Here is a 23,573-nt window from a genome sequence, read left to right as displayed (position 1 = left end):
AATACAGACACGTGATGTGAAATGTTATAATTGTTACAAGTTGATTTTTTAAACATTAAAAAAAAAAAGTTTAATACTTCAATGAGTGAGGCACACGTTCCCTTGAACCAAGTACATATCCAAATATGCATGCTTGGAATATTTAGCATTGGGTTGTTTATACTTTTTTACAATATAATATTTATGATAAACAATGTTGTATACTGTGATGGAATGGTGTTTCTCTGCCTTGGTAAGAGGTAGCTGGGATACACGCCAGGGCTCTTTGAGACCCCAATAAGGGCAAGTGATGTACGGAACGGATAAATGGAAGCTGCTGTGTAATGTAGTGTGTAAAACATTGATTCAGATTGCTCTGTGTATGGAATGAGCAAGTAACAGTACTTTTGTCAAATTATTCCTCTGTTCATTGGATCCTGTGTTTTTCTGTATCTGAAAGGAATGTGATTGGCGGGTGGCAAAATGCCCAGGCCAGCTCGGCTGGTGTCCAGTGTCGGCTCCTGCTGGCCGTGCAGCAACTGCATTTCACCCATCAGCAAAGTCAAACACACAAACTGCTTGAGTTCATTGGTTGCAAAAAATCGTCCGGGACACTGTGTGGCCCCAGAGCCGAAAGGCATGCGATAGTATCTGACTTTTTGACCGAATTTGTAAAACTCTGTTTTATCCTTTCCGTCTTCTACAAAACGGTCAAATTGGAACCGCTATAAAAAACACAGACAAGACATTTTAATTAAGTTCATAAGCACAAAAGAAGTATATGATGCAGCTTTACTGTAGGTGTGAGTTACCTGAGGCTGATCGTATATTTCAGGGTCAAGGTGCGTGCTTTGGGGGTATAGAGCAACGATGTCATCTTTGCGTAGGTTGACAGAATGCCGGGCATCCAAACGCAAACAGAAGTCTTCCTGAACTACACGGATGTTCATCGATACAGAGGAGAGACGTAAACTCTCATTTACTGAACTCTCTACAGATAAACAGAGACAGGACAAGAGACATTTTGAATTAGGGGAATCTGGTTAAGTAACAATTCTCAGAAATACGTTTCTGTTTTTAATGTTTTGTCTGTGTGAATAAGAATTTGGTGTAACTGTTGATGGTCCTTTTTGTGTCTTTTGGTTATTAAACTTAAAAAAAAAATTAAGACACCATTCACATTTTCCTTTAATCAGTATTTCTACATGTATTGTGTCTGTTGAATTTCAACAAAATCAAACCTCAGGAGTGACAAAGTCATCCAACAGCAATGTGAAGACTGACAGCATGACAAGACTCATGAAAACTGTTAAAAATCGAGGTTATCACATAAAAAATAATTTTTGAACTTTTGCTAAATACATATACAAATATTACTGTTGTATTGCTTAAAAGTGAATATAAACTTGTTTTCTTTGCAGTATTTGAGGTCTGAAAAATTACAGGGCATTTTTTTCTAATATTTTGGCCTGTTTCTCCAGTTTTCATTTTCTGCAAATAAAACATTATTATTTGAAATTTGGGAGAAATATGTTAGAAGCTCACAGAAAAAAAACATAAAATTATATTTTTTCCTAAACACACAACTAAAAATAGTACATTCAGAAAAACTGAAAATAATTTTGAAATGGTCTCTTAATTCTTTCTGTGGCTGTATATCCACTAATTAATACTGTTAGTAGACAAAGTCAAAGAAAATGTGATAAAAAATGTGTTGGGGTAGTGTTGATATAAATGGGACAAATGTTCATGTGTCTTACCTAAGTAAACCATTTGATCTAGTTGTCCTCGTGTGATCGTGATGTCCCCTGTATAAATGGACTGAATGTTATTCTGTCCAACCACATCCACAATCTCTGCTCGTACTGCTGCTAAGGATTCTGGATGGGACAGCAGGTGGTACAGACACCAGAAGGCAGCTGGCATAGTGTTTCCAACCGATGCCCACAGCATGGCAAAATGATGCGCTACAGAGAGAAAAACATGAGATGAGTGCATTTACTGTATATGTGTGCAAACCACAAGGTGATGTGCAACCAGTGCAAAAGTTATGTTTGGCGGTCAATGGAATATTACTTTGTGTTTACATGCATCTGTTGCTTTCTTTAACATCAGACATCATAAATGTTGCTTTTCAAGTCAAACTAGACAAAAACTCTAAACTTTATCAACAAGGCAGTTGGCTAGTTTTACTAAATACTGGCTAGAAAAAAATGGCTAGATATATTAATATATTTTATAATTTTCCATCTATACTGCTTTTTTCTTTATGGCTCTACTGCCTGTAATAATATGTATTTCCTGCTTATTGCAAATATTGCAAACATTGTGAAATTTGAAAAAGTATTGTGGTTTCTACTGATTATCTACAAGTGGCATGACCTCGTATTGTCTCTGGCTCAAAGCTTTTAGGCTATAAACACACCGGGGACCAAAGCTGTGGCATCATGGGATTGGGAAAGTCTTGCCTATATTAAGGAGTTGACAGTAAACAGCCCCACAGTCCCACACTAAACATCTCAGTAGCTATCTCTCCATGCCTGTGTGTGTACATTAGAAATCATGCATGATGTATGCAGGTGTACGTGAGAGTCACCTGCAATATCTTGGTCTTGAAGCGTATCATATTGTTGGAACAGGGCCGTTCGGGACTGTATGAACTCACAGGGCGCATTCCATTCTGCCACCCTGTTAGGCTGGAAAAAATTCTTCAGCTTCTTACGGATTTTCTTTGTGTTCCTCAGCAAACCGATGGGAACTTGTGCCATTAGTAAAGGGAAAGAGGCATCAAATTTCTCAAAGTCCTCTCGTAGCTCATCCAGCTGAAGGTGCTGCGACTGTCCGTACAGAGTTTTAAATGTGGCCTCAAACATTACACGTTTACAAAACTCATACAGATCCGCCTCCTGCCAATCACTATTAGGCTCTGCCCACTCTCCAGATGAAAAAAGACGTCGCAGGATTCTCTGAAGATTTCCCATCATGCTAGTAGTGAGCGGGTCAAGGGCGGACCCCTGCAGGAGACTGTACATCTTTTGAATGCTGTCACTCATTCCGGGAAAGCGGGGACTCTGTACCGGTGGATAATCAAACGCCTTGGATGCCGCGCTGTCAGAAAACTTGTGGAAATCCAACTGTTTGCCATGTTTGATCACAGATGGATACAGGAGAGGGTTCATCACAAATGTCATGTATCTCCCTAAATAATTGCAAAGAAGCACGTTTAAATCACAGATTTTATAAATGGATGGTTAAACATGAACGTGACATGTCAAGTAGCGACGGCAGTGTCCTGCAGTTTAACATGCTTTTCTTCCCTAAAACCTTTCAAAATTATTTCTATTCTTTGAATAGCAATAATTACGATGCTAAGATTTTATGAGTTAATATAAAAGGAGACTATATAAAGGAGCTTTTGTGTTGAACAGAACAAAGAAATGTATACAGGTTTGGATCAACTTGAGGGTGAGTAATTCATGACAGAATTTTCAATTTTGGGTGAACTATCCCTTTAAAAATGTGAATATGTGTTGCACTATTACTGTGTGTCTAACTGAAGGAACAATGACTGTGTTGCGTGTGTACGACAGAGATACAGTACCTGCTATAAGTACAGTAAAAACATCTCCATGCTCCTTTTGCAGGTTTGTAAGAAACTGATGAGAGTTTTTTCTGAATTCCAAAGCTTTCCCCAGAAACGGAATCCAGCCTTTAATGAGCGAAGGCTCACCTTCTTTTCTGTAACACACACACACTCACTGTTTTAATATGTTGCTCAATACCATTGCTAAACTTTCACTGAGGTAAAGCCGACCCTCTGTAAACAAAATCCGTTAAAGCTTTTCAAATGACTTGCTTGTAGTCTTCTTTGAAATGGAAGATTCCCCGAGAAAACTGTTTTGTGGACTCTCTGTGATCTACTGCTACGGTCTGTTTCCCATGCCCTACTTTTGCAGGGTGACCAAGAGTATAAGGCTGCCTTTTGGGACTTCTCTAAACTTCCTTCTGAGGCTACACAATGGCTTTGGGCTCATTTTATCTGATTAAAAACAAAAGAGAACTAAAAACATAGAAGCCCTTGCTCTTGTAGGGGACATTAAGAGAATTGTCTATCGCCTCCATGGCTTACCCAAGCAGGTCCCCCTTGCATCTGGGAGATGTCTATTTGACAGTGGTGTAAAGTATTGGAGTAAATGTACTTAGTTACTTTACTTAAGTATCTTTTTGGCTACTTTGTAGTTGTACTGAGTATTAAAGATATTAGCAACTTTTACTCTCTACTTAACTACATTTTTGAACAAGTATATGTACTCTTTACTCCACTACATTTGTAATGACTAATGCAATTACACATTACATTTTGCATGCCACCTATCTTATAATTAATATTGCCATTCACAGGGCATTGAAGGTACTACAATCTTGTGGATTTTGCCATAACAAAAACTTGTCAACATGGCTTCTTTATATGAATATGAGTGCAGTATCAGGTAGATGTCAATCGCTGGCGGTTTAACACGGTTAGCCCTTACCCGCTATTTCTACAGTAATATATTGGCAACACTGTTGCCAGCTAGTTACTGTAGGTCACACATCTACAAAAGCTCTTTTTTTAAAACTAACTCTTCCTAAATGTGCTCTAAACATGTTTGCTCAAAATTTGACCATATGGTGGGACTATTGCCATGAAGTGATGTAAACCAGTAAAAAGAATGTATAGTATTTCAATTTTCAAAAGTGCTCTCACCTATATAGACAAAATATTAACCTATAGAATGAGTCGGACACAGAGAAATGAACAATTCACATATGAATCTCAACAATGGTGACAATCAACTGAACAGCTTCATGCTGCAATGCATGCTGGGTACATAGTACAAAACTCATTCATGATTGTTTGTCACCATTGATGAGGTTTGTATGTCAAGTGTCTAACTGTGTCTCAATTGCAAAGAAAGATTTTCTGACAGAGATCTTTCCATTAAAACATGTAATCACTTTACCAAACATATCTTAATAAATCTTAAATGCTATATTATTATTATTTAATGATTGAATTCTTTCAGATGTATCTTCAGTTACTAAGCAAACATAAAGTTGCGGTTCCTGTAAAGTCCCTTTCAGTGTTATTGTATAAGTGTACATTTTAAAGCTACAAGAAAGTCAAAGAGTCCAACCAAAGCAAACACTGATCCCATAATGGTGACTTAAAACATAATTGAACCACTATGAACTAGAGTTAAATCTCAATAAGATCTTACACAGATGACAGAAATAAAGTGAAAGTGGTGTCTGTAATATGTGAAGATGTTATTGATGTTTGTGTTTAATTCTCCTTGGTGAAATCTTGACAGATTTATTGTGTTCATCTGTTATTTACACTTGTTCATCTAAGACTGTGTGACTTAAGTGCGTTAATAGATTCTTTAATAATGTATCTTCAAACAGCCATTGCAGTAGTTTACTGTAAAACACCTACAGTAACTAGCTGGCAACAGTGTTGCCAATATATTACTGTAGAAATGGCAGGTAAGGGCTAACAGTGTGTGTGAAATGAGGACATGACTGCAGCTGGCATGAGGCCCAAACCAGCATGTCCAGTGCAAAAAGGCTTTGACTTTTTAATTCTACTTAACATTATTTTATTTATCTGTTATATTGAAGAACCTTTTTGAAGGACTTTGGTTTACTTATGAGCACTTGAGCTTAAATGAGACTTAGGGTGTTTGTAATGACGTAGGTTATGGTGTCGACCATGATTTGTTGCAATTTTGAGGTGTTCAGTCTTATTATGATTTAAGAAAATAAATGCGATTGCTCACCTCACAAATCAACTGTTTCTAGTTTTTCACTGATGTGTCTCTTAAGTGTTGAGGACTAGTGCTGCTTTGAGCCTACATTCAGTATGAGTAAAATACTCAAGTACTGTTAAAATCAGATACTCAAAGACTTTTACTAAGTCGTTTTGGAATTGGTGACTTGTAACTTGTAATGGAGTAATTTTCACTGCAAGGTATCTGTACTTTTACTTAAGTATGGTTTTCAGGTACTCTTTACACCGTCATGCTATGATGTCTAGCACAACGTTTTTTCTTTAATTGTTTGCTCATGCTGCATTACGGAGTTTGAGGGTCTCCTGGCAAATTGTCAATATGATGTGCGCGAATAACTTTACGTTTTAGACATTACACTCACCTAAAGGATTATTAGGAACACCATACTAATACGGTGTTTGACCCCCTTTCGCCTTCAGAACTGCCTTAATTCTACGTGGCATTGATTCAACAAGGTGCTGAAAGCATTCTTTAGAAATGTTGGCCCATATTGATAGGATAGCATCTTGCAGTTGATGGAGATTTGTGGGATGCACATCCAGGGCACGAAGCTCCCGTTCCACCACATCCCAAAGATGTTCTATCGGGTTGAGATCTGGTGACTGTGGGGGCCATTCTAGTACAGTGAACTCATTGTCATGTTCAAGAAACCAATTTGAAATGATTCGAGCTTTGTGACATGGTGCATTATCCTGCTGGAAGTAGCCATTAGAGGATGGGTACATGGTGGTCATAAAGGGATGGACATGGTCAGAAACAATGCTCAGGTAGGCCGTGGCATTTAAACGATGCCCAATTGGCACTAAGGGGCCTAAAGTGTGCCAAGAAAACATCCCCCACACCATTACACCACCACCACCAGCCTGCACAGTGGTAACAAGGCATGATGGATCCATGTTCTCATTCTGTTTACGCCAAATTCTGACTCTACCATTTGAATGTCTCAACAGAAATCGAGACTCATCAGACCAGGCAACATTTTTCCAGTCTTCAACTGTCCAATTTTGGTGAGCTCGTGCAAATTGTAGCCTCTTTTTCCTATTTGTAGTGGAGATGAGTGGTACCCGGTGGGGTCTTCTGCTGTTGTAGCCCATCTGCCTCAAGGTTGTGCGTGTTGTGGCTTCACAAATGCTTTGCTGCATACCTCGGTTGTAACGAGTGGTTATTTCAGTCAAAGTTGCTCTTCTATCAGCTTGAATCAGTCGGCCCATTCTCCTCTGACCTCTAGCATCAACAAGGCATTTTCGCCCACAGGACTGCCGCATACTGGATGTTTTTCCCTTTTCACACCATTCTTTGTAAACCCTAGAAATGGTTGTGCGTGAAAATCCCAGTAACTGAGCAGATTGTGAAATACTCAGACCGGCCCGTCTGGCACCAACAACCATGCCACGCTCAAAATTGCTTAAATCACCTTTCTTTCCCATTCTGACATTCAGTTTGGAGTTCAGGAGATTGTCTTGACCAGGACCACACCCCTAAATGCATTGAAGCAACTGCCATGTGATTGGTTGATTAGATAATTGCATTAATGAGAAATTGAACAGGTGTTCCTAATAATCCTTTAGGTGAGTGTATATGTAAAACTGTATTTTCGAAAGTGTTTATCAGATGTTTTTCAGCAGATGTTTTCCATATCGCCAGCAGACATCTTACAGATGTACCTGTGCTATCTGGTCCTTAAATTTATGCCAGTTCAACTATCGTCCATCCAAACTCTCCTGAATCACTAAATTATGCAAGTTTATACTTCACTGGAACAACAACTTCCATGATCCCTGGAATGCCCAATGATAGTCAGTGTAAATTATTATACTCACTACCAAAACCACCTGTTTCAGACTGAACAATTTATTATTGATATTGAGTAGTCTTTTTCAAAGACTGAATTAAATAAACAATACAACAATACAAAATGTAAACGCGAGAAAGAAACTTTTGTCTTGTTTGTTCCAATACTCACAAATTAATGAATGGGGAGCACAGGGCACAAAGTAACGCAGGGTTAACTGTAAAACGGGATGTTTTTCATAGTTAGACAGGGTTTTCTGTCATTGCCAGATGATGATCATCTGTGAATGTGTTTTAAAGTTTTTATGTATTTTCATAGAGATATTGGACAAAAAGTGTTTTGGCAGCATGAAAGTACATTTCTTCATCCTTTGTTTTTTTCGATTTCTCATTTGGCTGTGTAAGTCACCAAATCCAACCTCATCTTATTTTATCACTGTCTTGTTGCCAAACACATAGCACCACATTGAAACATGTCAGGCAGTCAGTAATAGCAATTGTTAAATAAAGCTTCGAAAAAAATGTTTACACAGCGGGTTAAGTTGTAACACAGTGTTACAATTAATCCCAATGTGTGGAAATGTATACAAGACATTGAGATGAAAACAATGTAAATTCCATTAAATTTCATAACTGAAATTACAATATTAGCAAGAGTAATTATTATTACAACAAGACATTATTACAATTATGTCAATTTTGTTATATCTGTGCAGCATTTTCTCATATATCTTTTTTATGTATTGTGGTAGAGGATGGTTAGATGAAGGATGGCTGGATGATAGATCTGTGGATATCTGTCTATTATAGACAGATGTACAGACAATACCCCCCTCTAGTTTATAGACAGAATAATGTTGAGTTATTTGTGTTTAAACAGATTTTTTAGCAGGTGTTACAACTAACATTCTGACTGTGACAATGAACCCCATCCATGGGGTAAGTTGTAACCTTTGCACTTCTGTCACTTTTGATGTAATTGTACGGGAGCGGTGCGTTCTAGAAAAAAACTTTTAAGTGTTCATTGGTAGCAGATGTGTATTTTTTCTTGGGTAAAAATCTGATTAATCAAGCTCAAATATTTTTTGAGTGATTGAGCTACAACCAAAAAGCGTTACGTTCTACACCGCTCTCCCCTATTTCTTGATGTTAAAATGACCGTGACGTAACACTTACATGAGCTCATACATGTAATGCTTTGGCAAAGCATAAACTTGTCGATCACGCCAATAAAGAAACTTTAAGGTCTGGATTGCACAACAGTCGAAGGTTCAATTTCATATTCGATCCACAGGAGACTAGGAATTGAGTCACTTTGAATAAAGGGTTTAATAACGGCAAATAGTAGGCTACACAAACCTCGTGTAGAACATGTAGTGTAACGGTACTCAACAAAGCACAGTGATTAATTTTCATCACAATTAAACAATTGCAACATTTTGTGCAAATAGCGCTATAAGCTTTCACTTACCGCCTCCGTCCATACAGAGCACAAAGCAACAATACGGACATCAAACCCAAAAAGATCGTCAATAAATAATGCAACATTATCAAGGCTTTTCCTCTCAGCGACAAACACAGAACAATCCCTTTATGAAGAATCGCTTATCCAACACCCAGCATGCTAAGATATGGATATGACGAGAAATGTGGAGTATTAAGAAAGTCACGCCCAGTTAAGGCGGTTCAAGTGCAAAATAAATATTGCTCAACACCCAGCAAGACTTTATTGTACTTGGACTATTCAATCCTAACGCACGTACACGATGGAGAAGACATACATGCTTCATCTGGACCCATCAACCGGGTGCTTACAGTTGTCTTTGTCTTAGTAACGTTAAATTGAGACAGAAGTGTTTTCTCAAGCAGTGTTTTGTAACAGCTGTAATGTAGCTGGTTACAGCTCTTGCATGTTTGTGGTATGTTCTGCCACAGGCATTTTTTGAGCCAAAGTATTACCCCAGGGTTTTTCCCAGTAGTTCCTGGAGCTTCCCTATAGGTCTATTTAAAACACTTGGAATATCTGATCAGCTGATCTGCAGTTAAAAGGGAGTTGCTATTCAATACAGAACAAATCACTCGTTCTTCTCCCAGCCTGTGTCTGAGTGTGTGTATACTGTGTATGGCTCCTAGCACTGAGCTCTGCAGCACATAAAGGTCTTTCTATTTTGTGATTCTATTTTCATTGTTGTAAAGAAAAGAAACTGGTTTTTACAGGACACACCTAACACAGAAGAGTGTTACTGCTAGTCTAATGAATAAGAAAACTTACACAAACTTTGGGTTTTAATGGACAACAAAAAAAGATTAGTAGGTTTTGAAACATGTTTTCAATCATATCCAGTTTATATTTTCCTTAGAAGCAAAGACATTTTTAAATAATATCATAAATATTTCTGTTCAACTTAAGAGAACATTCTAGTGATTTCTGAGTGTTTCACTCTTTTAAAAAAGGTGCTTCAGGATGTCATGAAGAATCCAAACGCAGGGTTATTGTAGTGAAAAAATGTTTTTAGATAATAAAAAAGAAAGAAATTCTGTTTTTATAAGAACCTTTTGGCATCGCTGTAAAGAACCTTTTGTAGCAACATAAACATAGTGTCTATGTTGGCCACTTATGTACTATGTGTCTGTCCTCTGTTTACAGTCGATGTTAGGAAGCTTATCAATCGCCAGTGTTGGGTGTAACTACCAAGTAATAGTTACTGTAGTTTAACTACTTTTCACTTTAAAAGATTACTCTTTTCTGCAATTTAATTACAGTTAGGCTACATCTGATAATTGAACTAAAATACTGTGTAATATACAGTAATTCAAAATCTAACTTTTAAAAGCATGCTTTAATGTATCCTTCTTTGTAATACTTTGGTCAGTTAATAAGAATACTTTATGTAGTTTTATATTAGGCTATTTATTTATTTTACACAGAAAATATACAAATTAAGTTCTTATCATGGATGAAAGCCACAGTTTTCCTCGAAATGCATATACTCTATGCATTTATAGATGGGGTTCCCCGGCCGCCATGTGTGCTGAGAAGTATTTAAAATGTTTTAATTCCATAATTTATGTTTTTAAATTATTTTCCACAACAAAACGGTCACCTGAAAAGCACAAAACTTTATGTGACGTCATCATTCGATGATCTCTTGCCAGTGACGCATCAAAAGAACAGACAGCTTCATTGACTGAACGCATTGCGATGGTTTCCAGGGGGCTTGTGGCTCCGGGGTATTGCGCGTTCACGAGTTTGAGGAGGTAAAACAGCTGCCCGGTCTCGCGCTCAGGAGTTTTCATATATGGTCAAGTAATCATGGCAACCTTGACGTGCCAATGCTAAAAACAGATCTGACACGGGCCCGTCGAGGGTGACGAACCGTTTCGACGCTCGCGTGTCCTACACGGGGAGACGGAATAACAACTTAATTTTTCCCATTATTAAAAGCAGATCCGCAGATTCCGTTTGCCAGGCGGTTTGGAATATACGTACCCTAGAAAGCGCGAGACCATGGAAAGTTTGGAGAGGCAGCTGATATGCCCCATCTGTCTAGAGATCTTCACTAAACCGGTGGTCATCTTACCGTGCCAACACAACCTATGTCGCAAATGTGCCAACGACATCTTTCAGGTACCAGACATATTATTTACATCTCAAAATTATATTAAAGGTGTGCTTAACTGGCCGTTTTTGTTGTTTTATACTATTGTCTGAGGTCTACTTATGACGTCGCGTGGTTTTTACATTCGAAAACATCAAATCAATAAGTAATAGGCTATTTTCTACCCTGCTTTTGAGGCCGGATGGAGAAACGTTCGGTTTTAATGGGCTTGGAAGTAAACGCCCACTGCTATGATTGGATAGGGATAGCAGTTTGCGTAGTAAACTTAGTTGGAGCCTTCTGTGAATTTGGTTAGACACGTAACGTTAGGTTACACATTATCAGGACATATCAAGCGATCTCTTAACAAAGCAATAGTGACGCATAGTACAAATATGTTTTACTCACATAAGATTGCTGCGCCATTCCTGACGGATCCAATATTGACGGCACAGCACTGCTTTTTAATTTTAGTCTCTCCGCAAATCCAGCGCCTTGTTCACAAAGGAATCCATGGTGAAATGAACAAATGTTCAATGTTTCACCCACGTGAGTATGGAAGCATATTGGTAGCTATATTCAATTTGAAATGCAATACGCAAAATGGCAATGCAGTATGTAAAATGACAATGCAATTGTGTATTTAAATATACATTTTAAATAACATATGTGCAACATTAAGTGCAAAATGAAAATAAAAATTCAATTATATCAATTACATTTGTCAGTTCCTACACTAGTTTTAATAAGTTATTTAAATGGTATTTTTTTAACGCTCTATAAGTTGCAAAATGAAAATGAAAATGCATTTCCCGGATTGATTATATATGTTTAAGATAGTCAAGCAAAACTGTAGCAAAATGAAAATTCAAATGTTATTTTCCCTAAATGTATTAACATTAACAGGTCGAACATTTGGGATTGCATTTTCACTTACACACAGTGTGTTGGGTGTTGCAAAATTCAATGTGGACTTGAAAATGCATTTCGTGCTTGCCACGCCCCCTCCCCGGTACAGCGTCATTGTGTGAGGGCGGAGCCAGCATCACTCTTTACGTGCATGGATGTGCGGCTGCAGAGCTGATAAAAACATTAAATCGCATGCACACGAATTGGAGCACAAAGACAAAAATTACTTGCGTGTTTTTTAAGATTATTACGTGTCTGTAGACGACAGAACTAGTAGCTACATTGCTAGAACATCTTGTAGAGAATTATCTGCCTCATCAAGCGTCGAGCTCGCCTGTTGAATGTCTCATAATCACTATGTTGACTTTCTCATACGCGTTTTCATCATGAAAACATTCAGTATTTTGATTATTGTCTTTTTTGACTGTGTCCACCGAGGCGTTTACGCCTGCAGCCGACGTGTTTTTTCAATTGTTTCCTATGGAAACGCCGCGCTTTAAAAAAGAAGCCATCAGCTGACGTTTTTTTTCCGTGCTCTGCGCTGGTGCTATGCATTTTTTTCACGCTCAGCGCCGGCGTTCGACCGAGCGCCCTGAGTTGAAAAATGCTCAACTTTGGGCAGAACGCTGCGCCTGCAGTGGGTGTTTTCAGCCGAGCTCCTGCCGTTTTCAGCCGCGTAAATGCGCCTCGGTGGACACAGCCCCTAAGGGGAGAGATTATGCACAAATATACATAAACATTGCCAAAGTGGAGATCTGCCCTTACGAAAATTAACCTTGGTTTCTAATTCATCTGGATGCTGCAGTTTGGGCTGTGACAGATCCACTGTAACTCGATTCCGGAAGTTACGGAAACAATAGGTTACTATCGTAACCCCGGTTCTCTGAAACATCGAGTGGAGAGATCCACCTATGGGAAGGGCATCCGTACCTGACCTCTGTAGAAGCATCCAATTGCACCAAGTCTGGCTAGACAGACAGGAGCACGCGCCCTGTGCCAGGTGAGGACCCGCCCCCTCACTTAATGCTTAAAGGCTACTACGCGCGCTACCTTTCCTCAGTGAGCATATTCACTTCTCGTGCAGCAAGCGGGGCAAACTTGGTGGATCTCTCCACTCGATGTTTCAGAGAACCGGGGTTACGATAGTAACCTATTGTTCTCTATCATCATCTCGTTACGAGATCCACCTATGGGAGAACTGGACAGCTCCCCGGTTGCCCAATACACACAACGAAGGTCCGCAAGCCAGAAGACGGTCACCCGTGTGGGCGGTGCCAAACACGTCACAAAAAAGCAACCCAGGCACATAGAGAGGGAGCTAGATAACAGCTTTACAGGTGACATGCGATAGCATGCACACATAAGTGATGCTGACAATGCACATAGGAAAAATGTGAGATGCCAAGCGAAAGCCGGTATGTGTAAGAAGTGAGATGCTTAGTGACGTAAGTGCGCTAAGCCTGACCCACCAAGCTATAAAAGGGGTTAAAGAAGGCTATGATGAGCCCACCCCTAAAACAGAATGAGCTACCGGGGTCCTGGTAACATCCAGCCGGTAGTATCTGACAAACGAATGAGGAGAAGTCCAACTAGCTGCGGCACAGATGTCCTGTAGCAAAACTCCCCTGAACAGAGCCCATGATGCAGCCATGCCTCTGGTAGAGTGAGCTCTGAGGCCCCCTGGGGGCTGCACTCCCATGGATTCATTTGCCATAGAAATTGCTTCCACAAGCCAATGAGAGAGGCGTTGTTTGGAAATGGGATTCCCTGTGTGAGGGGGAGCGCAGGAAATGAAGAGCTGATTGCTCTTTCTAAAAGCCTTAGTCCTGTCCATATACGCCCGCAGGGCACGCACAGGACACAAAGCATGTAACCTCTCATCCTCTGCAGAGGAAAAAGGAGGTGGGTGAAAGGCGGACAGCTCTATCACCTCACACGTCACTGCTGGGAAGCATTTAGGCATAAAGGCCGGGTTAGGCCTGAGAAAAACTCTATTTACACCGAAATAAAATTTTGTGCACGAAGGATGAACAGAGAGTGCATGCAAAACACTGACTCATTTGGTAGAGGTCAGAGCCAGAAGCAATGCTGTTTTGAAAGACAGATGTTACAGCAAAACGTCTCCCAAAGGTTCAAAGGGCCGGCGAGACAGAGCCTCCAGCACCATGGAGAGGTCCCACTCTGGCACAGTTTTAGCAGGCGTGGGAAGAAAGCGCCGTGCACCCTTCATAAACCTGCGAAGGAGAGGGTATTGCCCTACAAATGTGCCATCGAACCCGACATGGCATGCAGCGATAGCTGCTAAATAGACCTTAATAGTGGAAAATGATCTTCCTTTATCTATTAAGTCCTGCAAAAAGCACAAAATATCAGCAACAGAGCACTGATACGAAATCAACCTGCGCCCATCACAGCACTCCTCAAACACGCGCCACTCACAGTCATACAAAGACCGTGTAGAAGCGGCTCTAGCATTCTGAATAGTGGTGATAACACAAGCAGGAAGCCCAAATGTGTTTAAGTTTGCCCTCTCACGGGCCAGGCCCAGAGAGCCACCCCGTCCGGGTGGGGGTGGTAGATTTCCCCGTTCCCCTGGGACAGGAGGTCCGTGCGTAATGGGAGGGGCCATGGATGAGCATACAACAGAGGAGAAATCTCCGCCATCCATGGTGCTTTGGGCCACCTGGGTGCTATCAGGAGAAGAGACAAGTTCTGATCTCTCACCCTGGCCAGGGTAGGCAGTAACAGGTAGAGAGGAGGGAACGCATAGAGCAGCACTCGTGGCCACGGGTGGGCCAGCGCATCCACGCCGAGGGGTGCGTCCTCGTCCCGTAGTGAGAAGAACATAGGACAATGGGCGTTTTCGTGCGAGGCGAAGAGATCTGCGGCTGCCTGGCCGAATCTCTGCCACAGAAGGCCCACTACCTGAGGGCGGAGACACCAATCTCCATAGAGTGGATTCCCCCTTGATAGAAGGTCCGCTCCCCTGTTCAGAACACCTGGAACATGGGTGGCTCGTATGGACAGAAAATGTTGCCTGCTCCATACCAACAGCTTGTGAGCCAGAGCATGGAGCTTGGAGGAATGCATGCCCCCCTGGTGATTTATATATGCTACTGCAGTGGTGTTGTCGCAGCGTATCAGCACATGATGTCCCTGGAGGCGGGGCAAAAAATGCCTCAGAGCCTTCCAAACAGAGAGGAGCTCCAAATAGTTTATATGGGCTAAGTGAAGAGTGTTTGGCCACACACCGTTCACTGTTCTGCCCTCTTGTGTGGCTCCCCATCCTGTTAAGGACGCATCCGTCGTAACCACTTTCCGCAACATGATCGCTTCTAGCGGCGTTCCATGAGCGTAAAACTCCATCTTCCTCCAGTGGAGCAGCGCTGTTAAGCACGAGCGCGTCACTGTATCGGTGTGACAGAGATCGTGCAAGGGGCTGCGGTGGAGAAATAGGACCCACTTCATATAAGTCCTCATTCTCAGAAGGCCCAGAGTCAAAACTTGAATTGCCGATGCCATAAGACCCTGTAGTCTGAGACATGCGTGATACTGCACCCGCGCTCCTTCCTTGAATTGTGAGAGAGAATTCATGAATGAGAGGATGCGCTCCCACGATAAGCGGGCATGCATTGATACTGAATTCAGCTCCATACCCAGAAACACAGTGATCTGGCTCGGAGAGAAGTTGCTCTTGCTCTCGTTCACCCTGAAGCCGAGAGAGGTGATGTGAGCGATCACATGGCGTGTGTCTTCCATCACTTTCTCCTTGGAATCGGCTATGATCAGCCAATCGTCTATATATGTGAGGATTCTTAGGCCCACTATTCTGAGCGGCGCCAGCCCCACCTCCGTGCACTGATGTGAACCAGTCGTTCTGATGAATTGAACGAGAGAGAGTGCCGTGCGTTAACATTCTGAAATTGTATGTCCTTAAGTGTTTGTTCAACACTCTGAGATCCAGAATAGGACGAAGGGAGCCGTCCTTTTTCGGGACTAGGAAATAATGAGAATAAAACCCCTGGTTGTACAGATGTGAGGGTATCACCCATACCGCCCCCTTCTCGAGAAGGGAGGAAATCTCTTCTTTCAGAACGTGAGAGGAGCTCTCTTCCGTGTGAGAAGTGAGGATTCCGCCGAAACGCGGGTTTTTTTTTTGGCAAACTGAAGCCTGTAGCCCGTCGTAACAGTGCAGATAACCCAATCGGGGGCCGACACAGACTGCCAAGCTGTTGCATGAGCGCTGAGAGTACCCTCGCGCGTAGGGGATATACATGGAGCTGGCGGACTGCTCATTTGTGGTGCAATGGCACCATCTAGTGGACAGACTGGCGGCGACATGCGGGACATCGGAGAAACGGCTGCAGAGAGCAGAGTGTTTACTTTTGGTGTTTGGTTTTGATTCAGATATTTTATTTTTGAAACACAAGTGTAGCCGAAGCCTTTATTGAGTGTATGAGGGTTGATTTGTGCAAACTGTGAAGAGGCTTTGGTTGAGCACTTTTCAACACCGGTAGGGCACTTGTCACCGCTGATTTTCCCTCTAGCTCTGGAACAGGGAGCTGGTGAGGGGGATAGTGTATGGGGAACACCTGAACTTGTGGCCTTGTAGGGAAAAAGGGGCCCTAGGGTTGAGAACTTTCTCATCTTGGGTAAAGGGGGAAGAAAACTCAAACTTCCGTCCAATGGGCTGGGCGCCTGTGAACCTGGACCAAGAAGCCCCAGAAGGGGCATATCAGGTATGCCTCTTTCGTTTGCCATCCGAAGTGGTGGGGTTAGGGGGCTTCTTTGCTGCGGCTGCAGCGTAAGATGACTTACCCCAGGTCTTAGGTGGCTGGTTAGTCTGCTGGCTAGGCTGCAGGCTGGGTTGCCTGTTACGGGGCTTGTGTTTGGCCGCATTATCAAATGGCCGATTTGAGGCAGGGGCCTGAGGGGGATGAGAGGGAGCCTGGCGTGGAGCAGTCTTCCCAGGCAAGCACAGTTTAAACGCCTCATCCTCCTTCTTCTTATCATCGAAGCGCTGCTGCATTAGGGCAACCGCCGGACCGAAGAGAGCCTGGTCAGGCTCCACCGGGGCTCCTGCAATGTGCCTTTTCTCACTGTCGGGCAGACCAGAGAGATTTAGCCAGAGGGCGCGTTCCCCCGTAACTGAAAGGGCCATAGAACGTCTGCTGGCTTGGACGGCCATACGGGCATTGCGCAGAACCAGGTCATTAACAGTGACGATCTCTTTCCAGAGAGTAGGCGATGGGGAACCTTTATCCAGGTGCTTACCCATGTCTTCCAATAGCTCAGCCTGGTAGGCTGAGAGGAGGGAGGAAACAAATAGCGCTCGCACCGACAGAGCAGATGCTTTGTACGAGGTCTGGAAATCCGAAGCCGTAAAGCGGTCCATCTTGTTAGGGAGTGCTGGCTTGCGCGGAGCCAGAAGACCTCCCTGAGAGGGGCTGAGGTGTCTAGTGATGGACGGCTCGATAGCGGGAGGGTCACCCAAACCGAGCGATGCCATATTCTTAACCTCCAGACCCGTTAAGCCATGCTTCAGGTCGAGCGGGTCATTCCAAAAATGGCGCATGTGCTTAGCACACGCAGGGACAATCGGGAAGAGTTGTTTCTGTGGACCGGCCGGGGGGCCGAGGAGTTTGCCGTCGTAGATGTCCCTCTCCTGATCGGCGGTATTCTGGAGAGCTGGCCAATCGATGCTGAGCCGGGCGGCCGCTCGCTCACACACCTCGAGGAGAATCGCGTGCGGTTGTGCAGCCGCGCCGCTAGCCGGAGTAGCCTGGACGGACGGGATGATGTCCTTGTCCTCTGAGCCATCGAGTAAAGAGGGATCGTCATCTTCACCCGAGCCGGCAGGCTCACCATGAAATGACGAAACCCCGGGTAGGATATCGTCGAGTAAGCTCTCATCGGCCTGGTCGGCCCAACTGAGAGCTGGCAGACTCTGGGAGGCCCCCAGAGCTGCCCCATACTCGACCGCTTCAGCATCCGAGTCGCACTGTTCTTCGACGCCCTGGGTGGAGGCAATCTTAAGCCAGCGCCTGAGAAGCTTCTTAGGCAGGGCCAGGCAATGGCTGCAGTTTTCCGGCAGCGAAAGTGCTTCCTTGGCGTGTTTAAACCCCATACACGCAAGGCAATAGGGATGGGTATCCCTTGCGGCGATAAGGGAGCCGCAGGCGGCAGGGCATGCACGTGACTGCGGGTCCGATGGGGGAGCAGATCATTTATCCATGCGGAGAAACAGGCGGGCAGCCTGGTAACAGAAAGGATGGCGAGCGTGGGTGGCAAGCCGACCAATCGAAGATAAATAGCAACCAACCGTAAAATCCTGACAACACTCCTGGCGAAGGCTGATCGGAGATATGTCCTTCTGTGGGCCAAGTGAAGTCAGACAAGCACAGTAAAGCTGCGTAGCAAAGAGGTCGCGAGAAGCGAATGTCAACTGAGGAAAGGTAGCGCGTGCAGTAGCCTTTATGCATTAGGTGAGGGGGCGGGTCCTCACCTGGCATAGGGCGCGCGCTCCTGTCTGTCTAGCCAGACTTGGTGCAATTGGATGCTTCTACAGAGGTCAGGTACGGATGCCCTTCCCATAGGTGGATCTCGTAACGAGATGATGATAGAGAACGTTGCGCCACAAAAACAGTTTCTGAATGATTATGTTAAGATATTGACTAAGACAACAAATACTGAATGTATTTATGATGATAACGTGTATGTGCAAGCGATTTAACGCTTTTATCATCTCTGCAGTCGTACGTGTTTTCAACACCTCAAAACAACACAGGTAACGAGCGATGCTGGCTCCGCCTTCACACAATGACTCTGTACCGGGGAGGGGGCGTGGCTAGCTCGTAATGCATTTTCAAGCCCACATTGAATTTTGCAACACCCAACGCGCTGTGTGTCAATGAAAATGCAATACCAAATGTTCAACCTGTTAATGTTAATTCATTTAGGGAAAATAACATTTGAATTTTCATTTTGCTACAGTTTTGCTTGACTATCTTAAACATATATAATCAATCCGGGAAATGCATTTTAATTTTAATTTTGCAACTTAAAGAGCGTTAAAAATACCCATTTAAATAACATATTAAAACTAGTGTAGGAACTGACAAATGTAATTGATATAATTGAATTTTTATTTTCATTTTGCACATTTAAAATGTATATTTAAATACACAATTGCGTTGTCATTTTACATACTGCATTGCCATTTTGCGTATTGCATTTCAAATTGAAAATAGCAACCAATATGCTTCCATACGTGAGCAGGAACGTACTTAAAAATAAACTTCAACCACGCATTCCTAATATCAGAATCCGAAGGAATCGACTGTGTTCTTCCACAACAGGCGCTGCACAATGTTGCATGTTTGCTGCTTGGTGGCTCTAAATAAAAATAACAGTGAAAGAAGTCCTCACTTTTGCACATATGACACGGGGCTAGCCGCTCTCGAGAGCCCTTCGCTAAAGTGACAGGGTTGCCAGATCTTCACAGAAAAAATAAGCAAATAAAGACAAGACAAAAACAAAACTTAAAATGCAAATTGTTTATATATTTTATAAGACCAAAAATTCTTAAAATCTGCAACAGACCATTTATTAAGACCTAAGTGCCGAGGCTTTTTGATCTAAGACCAAACAACAAGCTTAAAAGCACTTATTAATAACAAACATGGCAACACAGCAAAAGAGCGCTGTGTGATGGAGCCTTTCCGAGCATAAACACAACACAGCGCATATCAGCAGTTTAGTTTAAACTGACGGACAAAACGAATCTTTAGCCAAAAAATATGTCGCTATGGTTATCATTTTGTCAATCATCACAAATGCGGGAGTGTGTACTATGTGTGGCTAAAGTCATTCGCGAACCAGTGGGCGGGGCTAGAGAAGTAGTCGCTGATATTTTTCTGTGGAGGCGGTGTTCAACCGATCTACAGTATGTCATAGATAGGTGCATACCAGGACCTAGTGTTCGCTGAGCCTGGTGTCAATAACAGTTGTAATTTCAGTAACAAGGGTGTTTTCAGTTCTGACACTTACAGGATGTTCGCTTGAATACGATTCCCTCTTATACAACAAAAGCTCGAGTTAAAATTGAGGTCTTAATTCATTGCCCCTTTAATGGCGATAGTTTATTATGTGTGTTATGTGCTCAGAGCATTGCATCATAAACACAAAGGTCATAGGCTCGAGACCCAGGGAACACACATATACATACTAATAAAAAATAAACAGATTGAATGCACTCTGAGTCATTGTGTATAAAAGCATGTGCCAAATGTATACATGTAAGTGTGTGTGTGTATTAGGCCTCAAACCCCTACTTGCCTACGCGGGGAGGTTCTTCATTGGGTTCTGGCGGCCGGTTTCGCTGCCCATCCTGCAGACATGAAGTGGTTCTGGATAGACACGGGGTGTATGGCCTGCAGAGAAACCTGCTGGTGGAGAACATCATAGATATGTACAAACAAGAAAGCAGCAGGTAACATCAAGGCTGCCATCATTATTTCCTCACCTTTTATTATTTGAAATCCTGTTGTAGCCAGTTCTTCTTCTTACTCATTTTCTCACATTTACTTAAATTAATCTCTAAAATGCATTGGTTGATTTAGATTCAGTGATGCATTTTCTGTTTTCATGTTTTATGAGGACTTTCCTTTGACATTTTGTACTGTACAAACTGTATACTTTCTCCCCTAAACCTAAGTTCCACATATTTTATTTTTAAAACAATGTATGATTTAAAAGTTGTTTTTCCATGGAGATGAGGTAAAAAAAATACTGCACTCTTTGTGGGGACGTAAAACATGTATGGTTTACCTTGTACCCCACACACAGGTTTGTTTCACAACAAGGCATTTCATAGACTTAGATAATAACAATAGATAATAGACTATTGATTCCAGGTCTAGCCAGTGATGTTTTCAATCCCCTAACCTTCACACAAACTTGTTGGTTTTATTAGATTTAATGTAAAACATGATTTATGATCCTTTCATATCAATGAGACTACCAATAAAGTCCTCATAGGCCAGTTGTTGACAAGTTGTCTTCCCGTTTGGCTTGCAAAAGTGCATTCTTTATCTTTCTTTCTCAGCAGCAGTAAGCCAGAACCACCTTTGAAGAACGATGAATTGATGTGTGAGGAGCATCCGGATGAAAAGATTAACATATACTGTGTGACCTGCTCCACTCCCACTTGTTCATTATGTAAAGTGTTCGGGAGTCATCAGACATGCGAAGTCGCTCCGCTTAAATCCGTCTACGAGACACAAAAAGTGAGATTCTGGGCATTCACAGTGATTGGTCAGTTTATTTATTTGCTTTTTCACCAATGAGTCCCTTTGTTGAGCTTTTGTGTGAACCTGTGTGCAGACAGAATTGTCAGATGGTGTAGGTGTGTTGCTTGGAAACAATGACAGAATTCAGGGCATCATTAGTCAGCTGGAAGAGAGCTGCAGAACTGTGGAGGTCAGTGTGTGTGTGTGCAATCACTGTTTTCTTTGTTGTTGACCTGTTTTCATCCCATCTTTCACTTAGAGTTCCTACATTACAGTATTAGTAATATTGTGCGTGATGTTGTAGGAAAATGGTCGTAGGCAGAAGTCTCGTGTATGTGAATGGTTCGATCGTCTGTATGCTCTGCTGGAAGAGCGCAGAGGAGAACTCGCGCTGAAGATCACTTCAGAACAACAGGAGAAACTTGATTATATCAGTGGCCTACAGCGCAAGTACACACACAAACACACACAGACACAAATTTCCCTAATTTATAACCCATATGTATATGCATTTTGTATTACCCAACCTGCTAACCTATGTAATCACCTGTGCAGGTACAGAGAGCATCTGGATAAATCTGCCAAACTGGTGGAGACGGGAATTCAGACGATGGAGGAATCTGAGATGGGCATATTCTTGCAGGTATTATATTTATATGACTTGAATAAAAAATAATTATATGTTGTATATGGAGTGTGTGTTCTCTAATCTAAAAATCTCTCCAACAGAATGCAAAGCCACTCCTACAACAGTGAGTAAGATTTAAACATCACAATTGCAATTATTATCATAAAAAGTATTTCAGGTTTCAGAAGTATTCCCACTTCTGTTTCTTGATGTATTTCTTGGTGATGTAAATTGTTTTTACATTGTCTCCCAGGATAGCAGAAGGCAAAAATGTGTCTCATTTGGAAAAGGTGGAGCGTGGCTATGAGAGCATGGATCATTTTTCTGCAAACTTCAATCAGGAAAGAAGAGCAATACTCAGCATAGAATTCACCAGGGGTAAACTTACCTCCTGTCCTTACACAGTTTTGTTGTCATCTGGCAACATCTTTTAATAAGAGATCTCTCTCTCTTTTTCTACTGTAGATGGAGATGACAATGAAGAAGATGATGATAATGATGAAGAAGCTGATACCATTAGTCCTGAGATTCAAGCATCTTCAGGGCCTGCACAAACCCCTTCCCAGCAGAGACAAATCCCTTTACCAAACTCCCCACCACTGGTATCAGAGTCCTCCCAAATTTCGTCAAAATCCAACCAATCAATGAATATCACATCAGGAGAAAACACGCCCTCGGTCACGCCCACTCCAGAGCGCAGTCATAACCCTTCCACAGATGCATCTGCTCAAGTAAGAATTATGACTTATCTGTTTCTTTTTCAATCTAAAAAAACTGTAATTAGAGAAAAGACCCTCTAAATGAATACAAATAGGAGAAAACTATTCCATAATGTGCAATTATAATAGTTTACCTTCGAGCTGATTTAGTGATCTTTTATATGCTCAGAAAAGGAATTAGCATGTCATGTTCATGTTTATGAATTTAGATGTATTTTTAATTTAGTAAAACCATAAAAACGTCTGATCTGCTACCCTAGCTCTGTTCTATTTCATTGTTTTTCCATATGACCACAGATGTGCAATTTAATGTTTCTTTCTGTTTTTTACCTAAATCTCCTAAATTTAGGTAACTGCCAGTCCCAGCCATACATCAGAGGATGGAACACGGCATGTGTTCTCTTTTTCCTGGTTAAATTTGCCAAAATAGCCACCACACAAGCTGGTGAATCTGCAACATCACTGTGATGACAGGCCCGGGGCAGAAGCCTGTATGTGCACATCGACGCTTGCTTAAGACGTTCCAGAAATGCTTGTTGTGCTTTGTATGCATTTTATTTATGCATTTATTTACTAGACAGTGATTGAAAATGCGAAACACAACCATTTAATATTAATCGTTTTTCTGTAGCAGACTGAGAATCACTAATAAAGGATGATTATCAGTAAGTGTAAATCTGGACAATTTTTAATGACAAACTTGGTAGAGTAAGGAAATGACCAGGATGGAAATTTCTATTTAACTAAAAGCGTTTACAAGAATAAAGTCCAAACATGGCTTATACGAAATTGATAATTACGGTGACCGGGAGGGGACATGCTCG

The 23,573-nt window shown here is 42.0% G+C and overlaps 2 protein-coding genes across 4 annotated transcripts; one reads left to right on the top strand and one right to left on the bottom strand.

The window, feature by feature from the left end:
• Positions 1-12: 12 nt before the first annotated feature.
• On the bottom strand, positions 13-11,735 carry LOC130554059 (cytochrome P450 7B1). Of its 2 annotated transcripts, none has more exons than XM_057333472.1 (6): positions 11,612-11,735; positions 3,581-3,717; positions 2,576-3,178; positions 1,740-1,946; positions 792-970; positions 13-704 (listed from the first exon to the last, which is right to left on the bottom strand). In XM_057333472.1, exons 3-6 carry the CDS (start codon positions 3,168-3,170, stop codon positions 390-392), a joined length of 1,296 nt encoding a protein of 431 aa, XP_057189455.1. In that variant the 5' UTR covers positions 3,171-3,178; positions 3,581-3,717; positions 11,612-11,735; the 3' UTR covers positions 13-389. The 2 variants fall into 2 exon arrangements, with proteins under 2 accessions (XP_057189455.1, XP_057189454.1); XM_057333471.1 differs by lacking the exon at positions 11,612-11,735 and adding an exon at positions 9,076-9,236.
• Positions 10,812-23,560, top strand: trim55a (tripartite motif containing 55a). Of its 2 annotated transcripts, none has more exons than XM_057333478.1 (10): positions 10,812-11,232; positions 20,431-20,603; positions 21,222-21,399; positions 21,497-21,592; positions 21,707-21,852; positions 21,958-22,045; positions 22,132-22,154; positions 22,284-22,408; positions 22,496-22,761; positions 23,099-23,560. In XM_057333478.1, exons 1-10 carry the CDS (start codon positions 11,113-11,115, stop codon positions 23,177-23,179), a joined length of 1,296 nt encoding a protein of 431 aa, XP_057189461.1. In that variant the 5' UTR covers positions 10,812-11,112; the 3' UTR covers positions 23,180-23,560. The 2 variants fall into 2 exon arrangements, with proteins under 2 accessions (XP_057189461.1, XP_057189460.1); XM_057333477.1 differs by having other exon boundaries at positions 21,219-21,399; positions 23,099-23,559.
• The last annotated feature ends 13 nt before the right edge of the window (positions 23,561-23,573 follow it).

This window comes from Triplophysa rosa, linkage group LG5 (assembly GCF_024868665.1).
Source record: "Triplophysa rosa linkage group LG5, Trosa_1v2, whole genome shotgun sequence".
NCBI lineage: Eukaryota > Metazoa > Chordata > Actinopteri > Cypriniformes > Nemacheilidae > Triplophysa > Triplophysa rosa.
This window is presented reverse-complemented; position numbering and strand designations above follow the sequence as displayed.

Coding starts and splice junctions, on each gene's coding strand:
- LOC130554059 (XM_057333471.1), bottom strand. CDS start 9,152: ATGTTGCATTATTTATTGACGATCTTTTTGGGTTTGATGTCCGTATTG. Junction 3,179..3,580: donor TTTTACTGTACTTATAGCAG/GTACTGTATCTC, acceptor GCAATTATTTAG/GGAGATACATGACATTTGTG. Junction 705..791: donor AAATATACGATCAGCCTCAG/GTAACTCACACC, acceptor TGTTTTTTATAG/CGGTTCCAATTTGACCGTTT.
- trim55a (XM_057333477.1), top strand. CDS start 11,113: ATGGAAAGTTTGGAGAGGCAGCTGATATGCCCCATCTGTCTAGAGATC. Junction 21,400..21,496: donor CCGTCTACGAGACACAAAAA/GTGAGATTCTGG, acceptor ACCTGTGTGCAG/ACAGAATTGTCAGATGGTGT. Junction 22,762..23,098: donor CCACAGATGCATCTGCTCAA/GTAAGAATTATG, acceptor TCCTAAATTTAG/GTAACTGCCAGTCCCAGCCA.